We start from the raw sequence: 22,756 nt of genomic DNA on the forward strand, positions 1-22,756 counted from the left end.
GAATGGGTTTAGTTATAAATACAGAAATAATTTGACAGCTCCACTTGAGAGCAGCATTTGACAGCTTCTGTCTCCCACAGAGAGTTTAGGAGTTGGCATTGCCCTGGAGCTGCCTCTTCCTCCATCCCACCCCCCAGGGAGATCTGAAGCTTGCAAGGCAGAGACCTCTTCGGAGGGCCATGATAAGATGACAGGCTCAAGATTGCTCCAGGCCACTGTTAAAAAGCTGGAAGACCATGGGCTAAAGAAAATTGAGAGCTCAGTATAGAGTGAAAACAATCTTGTCAGCACCAAGCCCAAAATGCAAATACTGTGTCCCTCCATTCCTTTTGGAAACTTTGTGACAAAGTAGTTTTTCTTGTATGCGAAATATGAATGCAAAGATGTGAAGAAAACTTTAACCTGCTTCTTGTCCTTATGTTGAGAGGCAAAACTGCTGGTAAAATCCTTCATGCTCCTGTTCTGTGCGGTTTTGGTGGGGTTTTGTATTTTCCCCATCCATCTTTCTGCTCTTTCCAGGCACTGAATCAAAGCTCAGCTTTCCTTTTGGCTGCCCTGCTTACCTGTTCACAGTTCTCTAGAGCTGCTCTCACTCTTTGCTATTGACAGTTTTTCCTGTAAGGCAGCTTACCTTCTTCCTGTGGTATACAATGAAATGAAAGCCTTTATTAAGCTATAGCTACCTAAATGTTCTCTCTAATGCTCTTCATGGTAGTCATTGTAACTGAAAGTGGATTGTGTCCTTGCTGTGAAGAACAATTGTTTTCTCAGGCTCCTGAATTTCTCTGGAAGGGTTTTATTTGCCTCCAACATACCTTTGAATTCCAAAGAATAGCTGGAAATTAAATGTTAGTAGTGGTGCTCAGGCAGGGCATATGAGGAGAAGTTTGAAAATTAATTCTGTTATCTGAGCAAAAACATTCGGGCACAGTTGTGGAGTTATTTGGTTGGAAAAAAAGATTAAGACATTTCAGGCTCTTTCAGGTTTGCAGTGTCACACAGTGTTTTAGCTACTTCACTCAAGCGATAAGCAGCCTTCTCAGCTAATAGCTTTTTATTTTTCTGATAGGAAAAAGTGTAGTGTTTCTCTATACTGTCTTAAGAGTATACAATTAATGTAAAGTCAGTAGAAGAACTGAAACAAATGAGTGTTGCTATTATAGGTAGTACAGGCAGATGCAAGAACGTAAGGATGGGAAGGTGGTATTTTCCCAGATAGGCTCTTGGTTTTTAGGCAAGTAAAATTCAGTTTTTATGATGAAGTGTTATTAGGTATATTAACTTCTTTTTTCAACGTATTTAATAAAAGTGTCACCTCAGTAACTGGAGACTTAACCACCGTAATCCATTGTCAATCCTTTTGGAGATGTGAGGAAGTGCTTTCAGTACATTAATGTTACAAAAGTTACCACTAAAAACTTAAGATCAGGGAGTTGTGGTTCAGGCTTCCTGGTGATGGCTGTAGAGTGTTCCTTCATTTGTTAAGGAAAAAAAATTCATCAGCATTTTTATCAGACTCATTAGGGATGAGCACAGCTGCAAGAGGATGAGCTGTCATCTATTGTTCTAGCTTACAAATTAAGCCATTCTTCTACTGCAAGCCTTACCCAAGTATCCCTGCAGCCAGAATTGCACAACATTCCACCCTCTTTATCACAGCACTTCTCCCTCTTGTCTGAGCTGTCTAGAGATTAACAAACCTTTACGGTGAATGGAAAAAATGGATGGAAAAAGGCCTCATTCAGGAAGCTTGTAGAGCTAATTAAAAGTAAACTGTATTATGCTGACTGACACCAAAGGGACACGGTATTTAAGAAAGTCTAAAAGCAGAGGTGAAATTCTTAGAAAGAGGAAAATGCTTGTTCCGTATCTGTATGTTCACCGAGTGACTGGAATGGTAATTATGATACATGATCACATTTATGTTGGGGTCTGCAGAAGTTAATGGGCTTCTGCTGTCTGAAGAAACATGTTAAATGAGATACTTGTGGTTATACTGGGCTGAAGAGGATTGCTAAAAACACTGCTTAGAAGCCTTGCTAGTCTCATACACCTAGCCTTACTGTACCTTTTAGTCAAAGCTTTTCTTGCTTGCCTCCAGAGGGTGAAGCTGTAAGTAGAACAAGTTATGGTTTATGACTGCAATGGGTAACCCATGTTCTGTTTTCTATTTTGACAGAGAAACTGAGGGACCACTGGTCTTGAATGAAACTGCTCCTGGTATCTGCTCTGTGTGGATGCTTCACATAAGCATGACTTGATCCCTGCAGCTTCCCCTACTGAATGAAGATCTACTGAGTGATGTTAAAACAGCTTAGGAGTGTGCATCTCTGGTGGGCAGACAGTAGCCCTGGCTCTCATTTACTTCTTGCTGGACTGTTGTGTCAGATCCTAAAAATGTTGATGGTGCCCCAGTTGTTTACTTGTGTTAATGTGTAGAGGTATTATGTTTTCCCCCTCCATTATTCTGCCAAGGAAACTAACAAATACTTTTTGCAGGATTGTTTTTGGCTGGCTGCTGTACCCAAACTACTGCATGCACATGGGTATTCTTGTGATACTCTGGATTTAGTTAGTACGAGTGTCAGAGGTGAGGAATGGTGGGTGAGAGAAATCAAGATACATACTTCAGTTGGGTAGGGACATTACCAGGCTGGACACTAAGCCCCAGTGTGCTAAACTCTGTTTCTGTGCCCTTGTTACAAAGGCAGTGCTTCTTCTGTGCTCAATTAATAGAACTGAGTAAGCAATTGCACCTTGAAATATTGTGCCATCCCCCAGAATAACTGCTCTAAACCTGGTCTCTGATCTACTTGCTAGATCTTGTGTCATGGTACCACAGGGTGTAAAGGGTAAGGAAATCCTTCAAAAGTGCTGCACTGGCATTTATGTAATCTGTGCTACTCAGCTGTGTGTCATAAGTAGTCCTTGACTTGACTTCAGTGTTTTCTGTGCAGGAGGCTGCCAGCAGAGCTGGCTTAGCCATCGCTGCTGAGCTGTGTCACCTAGTCAAATTATGTCCTTGGTAACTCTCTGCTGTTACCTTTGAGATAAGGCTGAATAATGTTGATCGCAAGCAGGTAAGACACAAGTAAAATGAAATAGTCTAGGAAAGGTAAACAGAAATGCAGCTGGTGTGCATGCTAAGCAGCTCTGAACATTGTTATAAAAGCTCTCTGGGGAAAGGTTTGTTCTTCCTCATCCCTGTGCATGGAGATTCAGCTGCTCCCAGTGAGGAGGAGTGCTCCCATGGCCGTTGTGCCCACCACAGCTTCAGGATCAGTGTGGATGATTGGGCACCAGTCACCATAGACATGCAGGAAGGGAAGGGAGCATGTGCTGGTGTGTTCAGAATATAAAGACAGAAACAAAGCAGACAGAGCGGTATTTATTTACTGCTCTTGAAGAGGCTGTTGGTTGGAAACAGCCTCTTTCACTATTCCAGCATTTGTGTAAGCTGTGTGATCACTTCATGTCATTTAGGCATGATGAGGGGGAAAAAAGGTGTATTGCTGGAAGCTTATGGGCTAGCTTCTGCAGGAAGCTTTTTCAAATGCAGCTGATCACTCTGGTGTATTCTGACTTCTCTGGTGTATTCTAAAGTCCCTAAAAATGGCTATTAAGGAGAAACCTTAAAAACCGAAAAACAAAAACCCCAACCAAACAAAACCCCAAAACAAACCAAAGAAACACCCCTCAAAAAACCCAAACAACCAAAAAGCCCAAACCACCACCAGCAAAACCCCAGAATGAATAATGAATGAGTCTTGTTCCAGAAGAGAGCTCTTAGTAGGATTAACCCCCTTCCCCCAAAAAAATATCTCCTTTGTTTGCTGAAATGATTACTGACTGTGGTGTCAGCCCCCTGATCAAGCCAACCCCCAAAAGCCAGGCTCTGAGTGTTTACTGTCCACAAGGCTATGGGCTGGCTGCATGCTATCAAATCCTTTTGCTTCAGTTAACTGACATTTTATTTTCTGTCTTCCTGTAAGCCTCCTGAGGAGGTGCTATATCCACAGCTATAGTTTGATTAATATGACTCATGAGCCATCCAGCGTGGATCTGGGTAGATTTGAAGGTCTGGGGGCTGGTGGGGGGCTTTGTCTGGAATGGGATGCTAGGAGCACGTGATTCCTACCAAGGGATGATGTCAGATGGGGTTATATATCTACAAAGGCTCTTTAATGCCTATTTGCTGAATAACTCTTTTCTTTGAGCTCTGCAGGACAGCTCTGAATTCCCATCTGATAATAAAAATGTAATCATATGTAAGAGAAACTGTCAATCTATCACACTAGACATGGATTGATGGTGGCTGCATTTGTTCTATTTAAAATAGCATCCGCACACAACTGTGCATCTGGGAAGCTGGAACATCATTTTTATAGGTACATATGGTATTTTATCTTCACAAGAATGATATACCATAACCGAAACCTGAGCTGGGAATTCTTTTTATTTCTCCACATTGTTCTACTATAAAGTACTACTGTAAGGCTGCCCAGAACATAAAGGTATAACTTTTCACTTAAAAAAAACCCATGAATACATGCCTGCTCCTCAGCTGCAGTTAGCCATATGTATATGCTTAAACTGAAAGGTGGCATCTTCCAGCTGGAGGGTGGCCTGTGATGATGGAGCGTTATTCTGTACTACCTTGTACTGCCTGCTGCTTTGAAGGTGATTTTGACCAAAATTGTTTTGGTTTGATGTGTAGCAAAAGTGGGGACAACACATTAGCAAAATAATTCCTGTATCAGTGCAACCTGTCTCTCTGCAGGAAGGTTTTCTGAGTAAAGCTCCAGTGTTTTCTCTCCAGGATGTACAGCTCTGCTCCCCCTGCAAGCCATCAAGAATGACACATCCATCTAAAATCTTTATTATTCTGGAACAAAAAATGTTTCGAAGAAAACAGGTGAGCTTAATCTGTATACTTGGAGTTTGGCCACCTCGGGTTGCTATGCATGTGATACAACCAAGTAATGGCTTTTTTCCTCTGCTGCTCTCATTGCAAGGCAATTCCACAACCCTCTCCCTGTGATGGCTACACAGCTTCTTATTTATTCATGGCCAATTTAGGCTAATTTGTTTTATTGGAAGCATCAGCCTTTACCAATACATTAAGAGGGGAAAGAATGTCTGAAACTAGACAGCAGTCAGATTTTCTCCTTTGGTCTCATTTAAGCAAGTGAAATCCTTTTAGTGTCCTGCCATACTATGGATTAGCTATACCTGTGGTCATCCCTCGAGTCCTTTTCTGCATCTCTTCAGGGCCAGGGAATCAGTTTGGCCAGAACTGTACAGAAAGGATTGCATGCAAGTCTGGTACAAGGATTTGTATCTGCCTTCACTTCTAATGCAGACCACAACTGCACTTTTCTTTTTGCACTGGTGTCACAGGATTGTCTTACTAAGGTCTTGTATACTCGGGTCTCCCTCCTCTGTTCTTATTAAATAAGCTCCCAGATTAAATACCAGTTGATTATCTCTGTATAAATGTATTTGTGCTTTTGGACTGCTAGGTTTCACCAGAGCTTCACCAAGTCTGCCTGAGCTTTCCTAAGGATTTGTTTTTTTCAGAGAATTCAGAGTAGGCACTTCTGCAGAACCCTACCCACCCTGTGGTGGACCCTTTTCTCCTGGGTGCATTTGTGACACTCTTTTCTTGATCCTGAAATTCCTGGCTATTGAGGGAAGTTTTGCATCTGGCAGAAGTAACATTGAAGAACCTTTAAGCTGGCTCTTAATGCCATTACCTTCTATATGTGAGAGGCAAGTTGCTTAGACCTGCTGTGCTGCTCTCGTGCTCTTTCCCTCAAACAGGCTTTCGGTTTATTTAGACTATGACACACATAAAGGAAATGTTAATAACCACTGTTATTGCAAATTACTTTGTCCAGTTACAGAATTCACCCTGCTGCTACTTACTGCCCTAACATTGCTGGCTCCTGATATATTTAACTTTTGGTCACTCAACAAAAGAAAGTTGCTCTTTCCCTCCCCTGGAGCTGCTCATTCTAAAGAATTTGCTGTGAAAGCACAGTCCCTTGCTTGTCCTAGAGGTCTCCAGAGGAAACAATACCTTTGAACATTAAAAAAAACTGAGATAAAGACCTCTCTTTTCTCTTGGTCTGCACAGAATAAAAATAAGTAAAGAATCAAAGAGAAGAATCTGCTTTTCCTCACTGCAGGTCACTGCAATCAGATCTTTGAATCACTGGTGCAGTATAATGACAGGGGCATTGGATCATCCTATACAGGGGCTCTGTGGTTTTTCACTGCACATTGTTATCCTTTGTGCAAGATAATTCCAGGGAACTTTTCCCTCTCCTGGTTATGGTTAATATTTTCTTTTCAGTGCAATATGTTGAATAGTCACTTCAGCATTAATGCTTCTTCTCTTCTGCAATTGTTGTGTTTGAAAGTTGGGGCTCAGGTGAGAGGGAGGCAGTATCTGCTGCTCTCCCCTATTCACCTTCTCCCTTAAAGACACTCTGAGATGGGCCTTGATGCTGCTCAGGACATATCCTATCTGGGACCAAAGGCCAGTCAAAGCCAGGGTAAGAGTTAAGTAACAAAGCACTAAATTTGCTGACTCTGCAATCTAGCGATCAATGGTGGCTTTTATCAGGGACCTGCATCTATAATCTCTCTAAGACCAAATGCAGTCTGTGAGCTTGAGGCAGGCTGTCTGTGTTTCCTCTATTTAAGATGCTTTGCAAGTGCCTGTGACCATACAAAATGAAGTGAGCCTATGACCTGTGCTATGATCTAGCCTGTGGCAAGTTCCCAGGCTTCTAATCTCTAGGAATAAGAAAGGACTGTGTGGCTGCACTGTGTCACTTCTGAATAACTGCATTGGGAAGAGCTGACCGTACAGCATCGAAATTGATACACGTAGGATGGCACAGGTTAAAACACAAGCAGATGCTGCACAGCATGCCCGTGTCTTTATTGGTTATATAATACCCCCAAACTCCAGATGCTTTACCAGGTATAATGCAAGCAGTTTCTCCCCATATCCTAATCATGGAGGGAAGGCAGGGTGCAGGAAGGAACAATATGATGCTAATGTATCTTCCTGTGGGCATTACAAAAGACAGGGTTCTTTTGGAGGACTGTTTGTGTTTCTGCAGGGTTGGATGGTTTCAAGAGAGGAGCAAGAACCTAAGGAACCAGAATAAAAAGCTTACAGTGGGAGTACTAAACAGACAAATGGAGACTTGTGTGAGCTGTGTGATATATTCCTATGTCCTTGTTCTGTGGCCAAGAAGGAGCTAGTAACAAAGACGCAGGGCAGAGGCTGTGCTTGCCACATCTCCAAGATGTAGCAAGGCATGGAGGCAAGCAGAATTCTATGTTCTGTCTTTGATCAGCAATGGCCCTTTAAGGCTGAGCAGGACGTGCAGCATGGACACTGCCCAGTTGAGCCCAGCAGCCACGTGAACTGTGTATGATAGGCAGTGCCAGGCTGGCACAGCAAGAGACTCCCAATGGCAGAGGGAATCTGACAGAACTTGTTGGCTCCCACCCTATCTGCTCCTCTTTTCCTTGGGACAAATGAGAAGAACCTATCTCCCAGTGCAAGATTTTGAGGGTACATATCAGGGTAAGAGATGCCTGATAGTAAAACTTCCAACTTGCCCTGATTTCTGCCTGGGATGCTGCAATGTCAAATAACCTTCCAAGCTGGCTTTGGTGCAGAGGTATTTTGCTTTATGTTATTGCTAGGAGCTTTCTCTCTGAGCTCTCTCTGCTTCTCTGTGTTCCTGATCTCTGGCTCTTAGCTCCTTTTTTTTTCCTTGGGCTGGGATGCGTGCTGTCTGCAATGCATCAGGAAGTAATACACAATGAGGAAACTCTCATCATCTGTGCATCAGGGGGAGATTTACTGACTGAGTGCTGAGCAGTCAAGTTATTGATTCAAACCATAGCCCGGTCTCTCCGTCTGCCGCTTGGAGTGGCTGGTTACGTCCTTCTGGTTCACTGCATTTAATCGGATTCCCTGAGCTGCCACACAGAGGGGGAGAGTTAGAATCATATCCATCTATGATGTTTGCTTCAAAATCCAGTTCTGTATCCCCTTCTCCATCCATGGAGCAGGCAGATTCCGATGCTCTGGACATCAGCACCAAAGTGCAGCTTTACGGCGTGCTCTGGAAGAGACCCTTTGGGAGGCAGTCGGCCAAATGGTCCAGGAGGTAAGCCACTGTTGCTGAGGGATGCTCAGCTGAAAAACAAAGCCTAAGGGCACTGCAGTAAGTTAGAGCCTGAGTGCTTGGCTCTTTAAGTGCAGCTAGCCAGGCAAAGACTAGGGGTAAAACTTTGGGCATAGCTTCCCTGCTTTTGTGATGCTTTTCACACATGGTACCCCATTGTGCTTTACTTTATCTGCCCAAACCCTGTGCTACATGCACCTTGGGGTGGGAATAGGGACTAGCTGCCTCCTCTAGATACTTATCTTATGATCGTTTAATGAGAAAAAGGGTCAGCTCATGTATTTTGCCCCCAAACTGCTTGACTTTTTTCACTAGCACTTGTTAAAGCTCTTTAAGTCCTTTGGGTGTGAGACAGCTAGGCTGAACTGACAGTGCATGTGGGACTGTATGTGCATGTGTACAGTCTGCTGGGGCTTGTGGACCGGTGTCAGTATTGCTGTGCTGTCTGATGGTGATGGCATGCTTGGAACAGCAAAAGCAGACTCACTTCCCTGCGGAGAAGGTGGCTCCAAATCCTGTCCCATCTGGTGTTAGGGAGTTGTAAGCTGCTGTGTGTTGTCTCTCAGAGTCAGGAGGTTTGGAGCTGGAAAGCATTTGCTATAACCTTTTACTGAGGATGGAAGTACATTCTGTAGTGTTGAAATGATGGGTCACTTTGAGGTTAAAGTTGGTGTAGTTTGTTCAAATCACTGAATCTCATGGGAGAGTTTTCCATTGGCTATCAAAAGGTGAGAGATGACTGTTTATGGATGGTACCCACAAAGAAACATTCTACAGCTCTTTCTGGAAGTACACAATCTAATGGATTAAGCCTTCCAGCACTCCTGGATGGCAGATTAATGTCACTGCTGGTAGACATCATTGGCAAATGATTCAGTTAAAAGACTAGTAGCCAAGAACTTGCATTTTCACACTACCACTGCCAGAGATGAGTTTTGTGATCCAAAACTTGTTGTTGCAATCTATTAAACAATGATAGCAGGACTCACCCACCTTCAGCAGTTTGATATCTGCAGATGAAAAAGGCTGTGACAAAAGCAATGTTGTTTTTTCCCCCTCCTCACCTTTCCACTGGGGAAAGGCACAAATGAGTCATTAACAAATGACAGCACAGGAAGCCTGAGCTACTTCTGGACCTGAAAGGTGGTTTTGTAGCCTTGGTAGTAAAGTGTGTCTCAAGGCTTTTTGGAAGAATAAATGAACCTGCACGTGAGCAATGTCTGTTGGCTGCCTCTGGTACTTATCTTTGGTGGGTACCTTTTTGCTGCAGGCTGCATAGTAAACACAATACATCAAATCCTTTCCAGCCCCAGCTTTCCCAGTTTTGCTCTGTGTGGCAATGACAATGCTGCCCAGTTTGAACCTGTGAAGATGGCATAGCCTGAAAAATAATCAAATGTCTTTTGGGAAGCAGTTTTGTGTTTGTAGCCACCTTTGACTTGTGCGCAGGTTTTGTTCTATACTTCCCCCCATAGTGTCCTTTTTTACCCCAGACAGAATTTGTGCTGATGCTCCCTACTCAGCTCCCAGCATTGATATTTAAATGAATTATATCTGGAAGCTAATGTGGCTGGGTTACGGAAAACAAGTGGACAGTAAGAGAGGGGAAGGTAATTTGCTATGGAGGAGACATTCTTAAAAGGCTTTCTTCTTCCTAATAAAAATTTCTTGCAGGCAAATGGCTCATGTCTGCTCTCTCTATCATTACTTATTTAGTGCTGTTCTATTCCTAGAAGTCACCCCCATCTTCATCAAGTGGTAAATATTTTAGTGCTAGCAGGTGGGAAGAGGCCATGGGGCAAGAATGAAGTGGACGGTTAGCTTGCAAGCACAGCAGCTGGGGGTTCTGGAGACCAGAGATGGGTCTGTGGGAGATGAGCACAGGGGGTCTGTAGGGTTTGGAAGGAAGGGATTTCTGAAGTAAAATCACTGGAAGAGGAGGAGCAATAAGTTGGGTTTTTTTACCACAGGAGATATTTTCTTTGCAGTAAAAAGCTTATATGTTATTATAAGTTATTTGTGAAGGAGAATAAGGAGTAATTAATCCATTCCCTGGCCTATCCCCCCCCCTCCCCCCCACCCCCCCCCCCCCATGCCCAGCAAGACACAGCTGGTCAGTGCATTGTTTCATGAAAAGGAGAAGTTTCCCACTCCCGTTAAATTAAGAGGAAAAAATGGACTATTTCTAGATGCAGCTGAGGATCTGATCTCTCAGCAATGTAGATTTTGTCCTGACATCTTGGACTGAACAACAGAGCTACTCCTTGTTCTAAGGAAAGTCTTTCCAAGCTATGGGAAATAAACCAGCATGTAACAGGAGGATTGACCACATCAGGCTGTCAGCCATGAAGATGTGGCTGTTGAGATGCATGATACTGCTTGATCCCGTTCATTTGGCTGTAGCAGCAGTGCTGCTGGAGACACAGAGGAAAAAAGTGAGTGTTTAAGGGAAAGATGGAGCCTAACTGGATAATGGATCAAGGAAAAAAGTCCAGGCATGGTGTCCAGTGCTTTGGAAATCAAAATCCCAGGTCTGGGGATTTTGCAGCTTTGAACAGTCGAAGCTTGGGTCACTGCTGGAGTAGCTTTGGAAAGTCATATTCTTGGCCCTTGACTTATGGTTCTCCTCTCTCCACCAACTGCCTTCTATTCTTCCTTTGAATTTATAACAAGCAGTTTAGTCAATTCAAATACAAAAGTTGCACTGGTACTGGCATCAGCCTGGCATGGAATGAAATGCACAAAGTACAAACCTGCTCTGGATGTTGCATGAACAGGGCACTGTACCTTTGTAGGTAGGAAGTAACACATCCTCCTCTCCTGTGAATAACCCCAGCTCTGTATAGGAATGACAGGTTCTAAGCTGACTGTCACCATTCAGGTGTGAGACTCTGGAGCTAAGGGGAGCAACTCCAGGAAGGCATCTGCCCAGTGGTCAGCCAGAGTCAGAAAAGCAAGGTTGGGGCATCAGGAATTGAAAGGAGTAGAGAAAAAGTACCACAAAATATGGTGCTACCTCTGAGCAAACCCGTCAGAGATGCCAGGTTACTGCTGGAAGGAGGGAATGCAGCACAGTCGAGAGAAATCTCATCTTCTCTGTGACCAGTCCTGGCTGTGGCACTGCAACACAGGCACATAACCTTGTTTTCCAGCAGACTGGTTACCAACAGTCGCTAGATGTGGTCACAGGACAGATGGAAAGGGTGACTGGTTTGGACTGTTTTCTGCTCTAAAAAACCCTAGAAAGCACATGGCTGCAGAGCAGTGTGTGCATGAGCAGCACATGGGGAGCAGGAGCTGCTGAGGCAGCAGTGCTGTGAGTCAAGCTTCCCTCATCCTTCTCAGCTTCCCACTTGGCTGGTTGCTGTCAGGAAGCATCCACCTCTTCCCGCTCCTTGCCTGGCTGCCTGCCTCTCCAGCTGCCAGGCGCCAGGAGGCAGACAGGAAAGCCTGGAGCTGTCAGGAGAGGAACAGTGAGGGACAGGTATGTCTCTGAGCTGGCATGCCGATAAACATCATTTGCCCATCGTTTTCCTGAGCTGTCCCTAGGGAGAGAGAACTGGGCTGTTTTAGTAACTTGGATTCACTGCCTGTGCTCCCGGACTGGTGCCTGGAAAACCACCATTGGAAGGAAGGACCAGTGAGACTGCTGCAGTTTTATAATGTAAATACTTAACTTGGGCCGTTGTCACTTCAAACACTTTTAGGAAGGTTAGCTAGTTAACCTTGTTAGTCCTGTGTGACACAAAGCAAGCACTTTGTCCCCAGAGATCAGGTATCTCTACTTGTCCAGTATGGAGTTGTTCTGCCTAATCCTGGCAGACCAGGCCTCTGGCTTTAGATCCAAGTGACTCAAGACTGTTACTGCTCCTCTGCTGATTTTGTTTCATTACACTGTGGTTTCAGTGGTTTATTAGTGCAGGATCTAGCGACAGGAGATGGATGACCCAAAGAAATAGACCACGCATGAATAGCTCCTGTATTGCTTGAGCTGCGTGTGGAAGTGTGTGCACCAGGTCTTCCCACCTTCATTGCTGCTCTCTAGGCTTTTCGCTGCTTTGCTTTTAAATATCTTTTTTTGGTTCTTTGTCTGTGTTCTGAAAGCTTCCCCTGTCTCTCCAGTACTCCCTTTAATTCTGCTGGCTCATCTGTGCCAAATACAAGTGTGTTCAGTGTCTCCTGTCTTAACTGGCTGTATCTCCCCATTCGCCCTTGGCCATCTTTTCCCTTTCTGCTGTTCCTCACCTGGCTGCTGCTTCAGTCTTCAACTTGCCCTTGAGTCTTGTACCTCTTCCTCCTTCACTCTGTCGCTTCATCCCTCTTTTCATCATGCTGCATCCATTTCCTTGTATTGTTGTATGTAGACTTTGTCCTGAGAGTCAAAGTAGTGATCTTGGTTTCTTGGGTGTTGCCTTCCCAGTAGGGATAGATGAGGGAATAAGTTCTGAGCGTAAACACGTACTGTTTATCAGTTAGCCAGTTTTTCAGTGTTTTTCCTTCATTATTTGCTGTGTAATTTTGTTGTTTTAACTCTTAGTTTGTACGTTTTAATTCCCAATCCCCACAGATTCTCTCCACATCTGTAAGATCAGGGATCTAAAAGCTCATTAATCTGTGAGAGGTACATCAATTCTCAGAGATCTGTGCTAGGCTTTACTCTTGGTTTTGTTTTGGTTTTCCACTGGAGCATACATACTAGGGGGATATTGGGAGCACTGAGTAGACAAAAAATATGTAACAGCCTGGCTTTAAATGGGATCAACAGTTTAGAAATCATACATAATTAAAGATCTTTATGCCTTGCAAATGTTTCTCAAGGTTGTTCATCCTGAAAAGACTATTGAAAGTCTTTACCAACAGACTTTCTCCATTTCATGTGGTGTGTTGGTTTTCATACTTTAGTTTGTATTTACAGCCACAGTATCTGATTCACTCTGACCCACTGAACCAAGCACAGGCCAGGCAGAATTGATCTTAAAAGGTATTATTTCTGTATTTATTATGCTGACGAGGTAACATTTGCCTCTAAAAATCAAGTTCTCATTGAACTGAGCACTCGAAACATAACATGAAGATGTAGCTACTCATAAGAAAACTTTTGAATGGAGTTAATGATCAGAGGTGTGAATTAAAATGAAACAGGAAGGCTTCTGCTGCTCACACAAGTGATGAGGACAGGAGGAACCAGCAACCTGCCTGCTCTGTGGAGGTCTCTCTGATATCTGCCTTGGCCAGGGTCAGCTCTGAGCCTGCTGCAGGGGTCATGGCTGCCTTTGCCATGAAGGCAAATATGTCTGAAAATACCAATCCTTGTTTCACACTGAGGTGAGACCTTGATGAGTGCACCCTCTCAGCACTGTGTCACACAGAGATGTGCCTGATGCATCTGCTAAATGGGCTGGTGCCTCAAAGTTGCGTGGTCAGTTCAGCCACCACCTTCTCTGGGATGCTCCTTCGCAACCCTGCCTAGTGTCTTGAAGAAACTGTTCTAGTCCATGTTCTGTGACAATGGCAAGAGATTTAGCATGGAGATTTCCATCACAGGGAAAGAAAGTAATGCCCCATGGGCAGTCCATCTCCATGTCCATCTTAGGCACCTCGTACAAAGAGAGTATGGACAGCCACTGCAGGTAGGGTCATGCTGCTTTCCCAGCTGAGGGGGCATCACAGGCAGCTCTTCTGGAGATGCAGTGGCACATGAGCTTGTGCTGGCAGGGAGGTGTTCCCTGGGTGAAAGGTCAATAGTAAGTCCTCTTACAAGTTACCTGGTCAGGTAACTTGCTGGACAGGCTGCACTGTGAATGAGCACTTTTTCAGTCCTCTGCCAACTAAATAGCTCTGTGCAAAAGGATGATTTTTGCACTGACTTGTGCTGTTCTGTTTGGAGAGATTTTGCCAGGCTGTGGTCAGGAGCAAGAGGTGAGATTAGGCAGTCAACCATGATGTTTTTGGAGTAGCAAATGAGAAGACAATGTGTCCTGCTGAGAAAGCAAGCTGGAGGCTTCTCCCCACCTTTGATGTCAATGTGAATAGATATAGATAAGTAAGCAAGGAGAAGAAAAAAAACTGGGGCACAATAATTGTTGCTGGTGTTTGTACATTCTGAACATTTCTGGATATAAATATGCACAAGTTCAATCATTGCCACTCTTAAATGTTTTGGAGCAAGTGCACAACAGCTCCAGAGCCTGAGAGCCTTGAGCTTTCTGCAGGCATTCAGAAGCTTCACTTTGTTCTGTGTCTTTTGGTCCCCCTGTGAGCCCATGGCTCATATTTCCATGGCATTTGTCAGTTTCATCTGTGCCAGAGCCCTGGCAGAAGAGCAAGAGATGGAAGCTGGTGGAAGTGGTAAAGCTTTCCCCTCAGTGTAATAATGAGAACTATTATTAATAATGTATTATATTATAATTATATATATTAGTTTGCTATTGTAATGATAATTTTCTGCCAGCTTCCGCTTCTTTAGCTTTAGGAGCTAAAATGGTACTAAATTGCTGTGCTCGTCTGTCCTGGAGGCAGCGCTTGGCTCCATCTGACAGGTCCTCTGCTTCCAGAGAGGACTGCGGTGAGATGGGCATGCGGAGGTATTAGAATTGCCCTTGTGGATCAGACCTCTTGCCCAGTAGCCCATCACTAACGGAGGCTTCAGCAGAAGGTACAGGAATCCTCAGGCTGCACAACTGGAAAGCTCTGCCTGGAGAAGTCTCTTCCAGATCCCATCCAGTGGAGGCTTTCTGCCCAGAAAGAGGAGGTTTCCTTGGGGCTGTTCTCATTGCTCACAGAAAAGCTTTATCCTTTCCAGATTCCTCATGAGCTCTTGTCCTCAGGACCACATGAAAGTGACTTAAACAGCAGTGCTTTGTGCAGTGTAAAAGGACATTCTGTATTAATCTTCAGCTTACTGCCTTTCGCTTTGTTTCCAAATCCCTCTTTTCTCATATTAGAAAACATGAACAGTGCAACACATTTCCTTTGTCATTTAATCTTTTGAAACTTCTGTACTAAACGTGTCCCCATTTTTTTTTTCAGCTGTTCTTCAGCATTTTTGAGAGCTGCAGAGATTTAGACCAAACTGAAGCTAAGTCAGATATCTCCCCCCTCTACCACTGCCTGCAGGGTAAATGCAACCTCAGTTTTCAAAGAGAAGAGGGACTCTCCCTGGGGCATTTTGGACATGCAAATAAGCTAAAAGTGGCACTCCTTTAACCACGATTTTGAGGACACACTCCAGCAAATTAGCGACTTGGTTTACAGAAGCTGTGATATTTTGTGGCTACTACAGAGTGCTCCTCAGAGCATGCGTAGGGCTGAGGAGAACAAGGCACATTAAAATGTGATGTGTGTGAGGAAAAAAAAATTCAATTTACTTTGTATTTGCAAAGGTCAATGAAGGGAAACTTTGCCAGGAGCTCTATTAAAATAGCTCTGAAATTTATTTCTCCTCCCGAGTACTCTTGTGGCTCTTCTTTTGCCTCAAGTTGCCTGAGGATGCAGATCTGTGACTCTTCCTGCCATAGACTCAGTTACAGTGAGAAGACTTCCCTTCTGGCTTATGCATAATGGGGAGGAAGAGGGTGGCAGGGAATAGATTGAAATAATAAGTTTTTAGCTGTTCTTAGCCCACGTGAGAGAGGCTCTTAAAAAAAAGAAGCAGCTTTCTTCCAAGAAGTTGAATGCAACACGTGGGCTTGATAAAACATGCACAGGTCAAGATGTCAAAAGGTTTTTGCTATGCTTTTGTCTTGGACACAGACCACCATCCCATTCCCTTGTGAGTAAACTGTGCTGTGGTTTGCCTTCAGCACTGCTGTGTGCATGCTGTGGCAAACTGCAAGCACAAAACACTTGAGCTTGGCACTTTGTGTTAAGCACTAGCTCTTGGCTACAAGCGCAAGTAAGACACCTCACCTTAGGCATAGATGGGAACAGTAAACTCTTCTGCTCAGAAAGCAGCCTTAGTTACGTGGTGATTTTCTTGAGCTGTGGAACCATGACCACTGTTCTAGCAGTGTTTGTTTCCTTTCTCTGTCTTAAAGGTTCTTCATCATTAAGGAAAGTTTCCTGCTCTACTATGCTGAGAGTGAGAAGAAGAGTTTTGAAAGCAATAAATACTTCAATATCCATCCCAAGGTGAGCAGTGTTTGCACGGGAAAGGGGGTTATTCTCTTTCTAGCTTCCTCCCCCTCCACAGGCCCAGCAAGTGAAGAGGTAAGCCAGACCCAGAGAAGCTCCCAGAAATGCAAGAATCATGTCAGTACCTTGTTAGGTTCCTCAATGATTCAACATGACTTCAATGTTTTTTTACCTAACAGTAGAGGTATTCCCTTTTTTTCCCTGATCAAGTGATCTTGAGGATATGAGAATGCTGTTAGCAACGCCAGTGGTGGGTCTAACGGTTTTGGTTGCTGCTTATTTCTAACTTGTACTTGCACTTGTAAGCAGTCACAGCCATCCCCTGCTATCCCCTCATCCCTGAGCAGCAGCCTCTATCAGGAGGCTGTGTGGTCTGAGTCTGCTTTCATCCTCTGTAGTCTCTGGGGCTGATGAAGCACATGTGCTCCCAGAAGTGTAGATTTCACCCAGCCTGGTTAGGGACAGCAGGGCACCCATCCATCCCCATACAGCATGTGTGGGGTGTTGACCTACTGATGGGGTGGTGACTGTAACGGATGGACAGCTTCTCTCATGGTACCACGCTGTGAAACTGCAATGTCTGGCCCTGCTGGGCAATTACCTCCTCCTTGATAAGAGCTCCCACTTCCATGTCCTACCTAGCAGCCTTCCCTCCAGCCGTATGAAGGAGAGCCATCTTTACCCCTGCTCCGATGCTACGGGGAGGTCTGCTGAGAGTGGTGGGAGTCCCTGTGGTTTTCAGGAGCTGTGTGTATTGTCCCTCCTGGGATAGGCAAGGCAGGGCAGGGGCCCACAAGTGGTGAAGGGTGAAAGTTCAGCTCCTGGCTGGTTAATGGCTGTACTTGATTTTGACAACTGATTGGAGCACTCTGGTTTGTCCCCAGGGTGTCATACCCTTGGGAGGCTGCATTGTGGAGCCCAAAGAGGAGCCCAACATGCCTTATGCCATAAAGATCTCTCATGAAGACTTCCATGTAAGTAGACTTCTTTTCTTCTCAGAAAAACCCCATAAACACCACAAAACATGTTACTGCTGATGAGCAGAGCTGAATTGGCAGCCTTTCCCACCCCACCAAGTTATCCTACCCTCTCTGGGCACACTACCCTGAGAGAGGGTGGCTTAGCATCCCAAGTCTCCTCAAAGCTTTGCTGATGCTCTTATCTTGACAACCAATGAGGAAACTTGCTCTTTCTGACAGCAGGTCTTACGATACTAGAGGACCAGTAGACAGATATTCAGGAGCCCTAGAGCTCACATTGTCCTATCATTTTATTCCTGCCATGACCGCTTGCTGTTCACATCTCTTCCCAACCTGTGGTAGATCTGGGTTATATTTGCTCCCATGTGATGCCTCCATGGAGGTGGAAGCCTGAAGTGAGCTTTCCTCCCACTGTAGCTGTGGTACCTGTGTCCTGATCATGCCCTGGGTGTGCAGAGGTGTGTAAGGCACTAACCTCTCTAATCCAGGTTTTTTTCCCCTCCCCTCCCCTCTTCTAGGGTAACATTGTTCTAGCAGCCGAATCAGAGTTTGAGCAGGCTCAGTGGCTGGAGATGCTACAGGAGTCTGGAAAAGTGTAAGCTTCTTTCTATTCCTTATTCTCTTTGATCTGCTCTGTAGATGTGTAAAGGATAAAGGGGAAGAAGCCTGACTAGAAGGAGCATGAAAAGCTCCCCTAGACTAGCGAGACCTTCACTTGCCTCCTGGACCCATTCTTTCCTACACAAGAATGCTCTAAAACTGACCCAAATCTTCCTGTCTGGGTGTGGTATGCAGTATGGCTCCTTGCTACCAACCCCAGGCCGTCATATGTAGAACACTGATACACCGGGTGTTATCTGCTGTCCCTCTCTCTTTCTTAGAGAGGTGGGAGCTCCCTGGACCATTTTGTGTGGGAAGGAAGATCCACGGGCTTGACAAAGGTGTGGGTCAGAAAACCTCCCTGCAATGAAGGTGTATGAATTTGGGGTAAGGTAAGAGCAGAACAGGCAAGGTGCAAAGCTTGTGAGCAGCTATCTGTGTGGCTCTGCACCTCACTGGTGAGCAGGGACCTCACTGGCACATCCCTGTTCTCCTTAGCTGCCCTGGTCACACTGAGATGTCAGTAACAGCCATAAAGCAGCTGCATGACCATGGATGTGCATTCCTTCTGCTCAGATCCTAGGGCACTCAGGCCATGCAGCAGCAGGATTTGGCTTTTCAGGACAGTTTAATTCTGAACTGTGGAGGCAGGCTAAATCCCATGGAGGAGATATTAGCAAAGCATATCCAGCCCATCTACAGGGGTTAGAGAGTTTGATTGCTGTGTGCGTACAGCACTGAGTCCATAGTCCACTGAGAATACTGGAGAGATCTGCAGTTTGTTGGCACCAGCTCTGCAATCCCTCAGTACCCAGGTGCCTGACAGTGCAGTGAGCAGCTCTCCTGCAAACCCAAAGCAGGCTCTTCCTAAATCTCAGCAGATGCAGGAAGAAATAACACTTAAAGAGAGACTTGACTTTCCCAAGCCAGGCAGAAGCTTGCAGAGCCTACTATCCAGCCATGAGGTCTGAAGCAGTGAGAACTTTGTCCTTCCTGGCTGCACTGCAATGTGCGTATGTGGTCTCTTGTGACTGCAGGGACAAAAGCTGCTCTTTCAAGCAAGTTGAACTTGTAATACCAGTGTGTGCATGCATGTGTGCATGGCAAAGGTAGTATCTCAGTTAATTCCAATGTTATGATGCTGAAAATGATCATTTCTAATTAATGGGGAACACAGTATTATGGTGGATCAGCCCAAGCCAAGCTCTGAGCTGCTGCAGTGAGCCTGGCTTTGGCACTGGAGCAAGATGTAACCTCCATGGTATCATATAAACAGTAAATGCAAAGCTGTTCATTAGAGCTTTATGGGAGCATGTGCCCTATGGGACACAAGACCCAAGGCAGAGATCTGTCACCCACTCGGCAGAAGCAGGCTTGGGCATAGCAGAGGAGGAGGGACACAGACTCAGCCCTAGAGCAATTTTGAGTTGTTTCTTTAATAGCACAGGTCTGCACTTGCCTTCAACCAATGTTATACTCAACTATTGCCGAGGACAGTAATTTGGGGGCCAAATTAATCTTCCAGGAGTGTACGGGAGGGAAGGAACACGGCTGCACAGTGCAGGAAGGGGTCTTACAAACAACTCATGTGTACCTGCTTATTTCACAGGGCCAGCATTTTGTCTAGTCCTTGCTTCAGTATTCCAGCACTAATGTTTAAAACAAAGATCTAGACTATGGCTCCTATCATACAGCAGACCACCTGCACCCAGCTGACCATCTGCCTGAGACACCCCCTCCCCTCCCCTCTCTGCTTCTGTTCTTCCATCAAAGGAGGGGAGTGATGCAGCTCCAGTGCCTGCCTAATTGGTGCTGATGATAGCCTGCACGTGAGGGAAAGCAGAGATTATGTGATTTATGCTAGCAGGGTCAGGCTGGGAGCTAAGCGGCAGCCAGAAAGGCACAGCGTGGGCCAGTAAATTGATCTGCAATGAATAGGAAAGCTAAAAGGACACAGCTGAGATCTTCTAGGCAACCTGTTTTAGTGTCCTGCTGTTCCTAGATGGAGATTGTAATGCCAATGGCACTGCAGCACTTAATTTATCATCCTGTTCCCTCATTATAAAACCAACCAAATTATAAAAAAAAAAAAAAGCCCCACCAACACAAAAGCAAAACCAACACCCTCAGAAAACACCACATCCAGAGGCTGAGATTTTGATAAATAGAGGAAAGAAAAAAAATGAACCCAGGACAGAAAGCATCCGTTTCCTCTCCTTTGTTTCAATTTCTGTGCTGCCTCTTTACATCTCGGGCTGGCTGGTGTGTGTGTGCCTCCACAGCTGCCTAGTACCTCCACCATCACAATCTGCCTAGTGATGCCTTCAGCTCCTCACTCCTTTTCCAGCCTCCTGATTTGACAGGGAGACCCCTTACTCAGTGCGGAGGGGAGCTGGTGGTCTCCTCAGCCTCCTGACGTGGTGTGCTTGGACTTATCACACTTGGCTAGATTTTGAGAACTCCTCAGAAATGCCAAAGCCCTGACTGCCAGCTGGCTGGGCTCCCTTCCCACCCAGAGAGGCTTCTGCTGCTCCTAGCAGGAGACATGGGCACAGGTACACTCTCTATGTCCATAGCAGCATTCGCTGCATTGGTTGAAAGCAGACTTCAGTGGGCAATGGGGAAAAAACCAAAACAAAACAGGTAACATAGTATGTATGTCCCATGGAACAAAAAAACCTGAGTGTGAATGCTCTTGAGAAAGGTAAAATGCAGGCAAAGCTAGAGAGATGTTCCGAATGCTGCAAAAGGACTGGGATAAATGATCTTTGAGCTGAAGAGTAAATGGAACTACTACACACCTTCGGGGTGTAGTTTCACAAGTATATTATAGGGGTGCTTTCTACTTGTCCCAGGAACCTTCCTGACCCTGTGCTTCCCAGTACCTCAAGCAATGCATCTTTTTCTGATGGAAACTCACTTGGTAAGAAATACAGAATTGCTCTCCCTTCAGTTGAAGTCATGGCCTGAACCTCCCTGTGGCTGCAGTTACACGCTGGTAATGGTTCCAGCAGATAAAAGGAATAATAGCTTACATGCTGCGCAGTGATACAAGTGCATCTTCTGAGTTATACAGCAGTGGGTGTAGTAACCTTTGAGTTACAAACAGGAAGACATCTTGTTAGGCTGAGAAAGGGAGTTTGCACTGAAAAGGTGAATCTAATAAACTGACACCTTGAAGGCTGCAGCAGTTTTGGAACCTTCCAAGTAATCATAAAATAAGCTCTGTCATGCTTCCCACCCCACTCTTGCCATGTTTGCTCTTGATTTCTCTGGGGTTAGATTCATCCTGTATTAGAGAGTATTAGTGGAAAAACACATTCACACTCACATGTTCTCACTCAAGACAAAGATGTCTACCTGCAGGCAAAACATCACCTTTTTAATTAGCATTCTAATTTCTTCTGCACTTCAGAATATCCTAGATGCTCATTAGCTGAAAAGAAACCCAGCTGTCTGCAAAGAGCAGAAGGCAGTGCTTGGGCTGCTGGAGCTGTGAGCTGCCTAGTCCCTGGGGTGATGTGTTTTTAGTGTAATTGTCTGGCTTTTGTAAGAGATGAAGTACAGGTTGCCTTGACACTGCTTTATAAGAGGTTGCCAACCTAACAGGTTCTGAAGAACTGTAATTTCAAATGGCTCACAAAGAGGCCTGCTACCAGAATGCTTAACAGGTATTTAATATTAATAAGCTCCCTTAGGATTTAATGAAGATGGCAGAATTTCTGGGCAGCAATTGCTGTTCCTGTATGTATGTCTATATAAATAGATTGGGATGAATTTTAAGTGCACATTTTATGTGTTTAGGAATTTCTTTTCTAATGGAACATTAATAGAAGTGAGCAGCGAATTCCATTCCTGGTTCTGTTTTTGATTTGTGTGTCCTTGTCCTTGGTATTTAATATCCGTATTAAACTCGGTCCCATCAGCTCAATCAGTAATGGGCATCTGCTCCACAGGCCTTGTTTTAGCAGCTTAGTTTCCTAGTATATTCAAGAGACCTTGAGATCCTTAGGCCAAAGTCCTACAAAAACTCAGGGTACTCTTTGAATGTGCCTGCTTCCTTTAACTCTCCCTACTTACTAGCATCTTGTCAGGCTTTTATCTCAGGTTCTTCATTGTTTTTACAGGGAAAGGCACTTAACAGATGGTGTAGGGCTAGACACCAAATCCTAGCGGCTTGCAAGTTTGGCAGAGGAGAAATTGATTGGTTCCAGGATGGCTAATGAATACCAGAAAGGCTGAAGGTAGATGACTGTGTGAAGGAGTCAATAACCAGTTAATAACAGTTTGAAGGGGAAGAGTGGCTATAGCAGCAAACTATTGGAAATGGTGAAGACAGTGTCACTGTCTTGGCAGACTGCTAGGCTGAGTCCCCTGCCATGCTCTGTGGGAGCCTTGGCTCTCTCTTACATTGTCTGCTTTGTGTCTGCTTTCACTAGGACCTGGAAGAATGCTCAGCTGGGAGAAGCCATGATTGAGAGCCTGGAAGCACAAGGACTGCAGCTGGCCAAGGAGAAACAGGAATATTTAGGTAGGAAACTCTTACTTCCAAAAGCCATAAATCCGGAAATAGCCATTTTGCTTTTTTGGAGTTGTCAGTGTGACCAAGCCAAGGATTTACAGGTTTCCTGTTACTGGATGAAGCTTTGCAGTAGTCAGCTGAAATTCAGGTTTGAAGGGAGTTAAAACATGAAAATGTAAAGGTAGGATCTGGACATCTGTGCAGAGCATGAAAGGAACGTGCTTTGGCCAGCACGCTGCAGTCCTGCAGCTCCCAGTGGTTAGACTGCACAAATGTTTGCTGCCCCTGGGAAGTTTGGATGT

The 22,756-nt window shown here is 44.9% G+C and overlaps 1 protein-coding gene across 1 annotated transcript in view; it reads left to right on the forward strand.

The window, feature by feature from the left end:
• Positions 1-8,049: 8,049 nt before the first annotated feature.
• The window catches only part of PLEKHD1 (pleckstrin homology and coiled-coil domain containing D1), a 28,236-nt gene continuing 13,529 nt past the window's right edge, over positions 8,050-22,756 (forward strand). The window contains exons 1-5 of the mRNA XM_005149238.3: positions 8,050-8,201; positions 16,256-16,349; positions 17,237-17,326; positions 17,851-17,927; positions 22,372-22,463. Of these exons, the coding sequence (XP_005149295.1) occupies positions 8,050-8,201; positions 16,256-16,349; positions 17,237-17,326; positions 17,851-17,927; positions 22,372-22,463 (505 nt within the window). The remainder of the gene's footprint in view (positions 8,202-16,255; positions 16,350-17,236; positions 17,327-17,850; positions 17,928-22,371; positions 22,464-22,756) is intronic.

Source organism: Melopsittacus undulatus, chromosome 4 (assembly GCF_012275295.1).
Source record: "Melopsittacus undulatus isolate bMelUnd1 chromosome 4, bMelUnd1.mat.Z, whole genome shotgun sequence".
Classification (NCBI taxonomy): domain Eukaryota; kingdom Metazoa; phylum Chordata; class Aves; order Psittaciformes; family Psittaculidae; genus Melopsittacus; species Melopsittacus undulatus.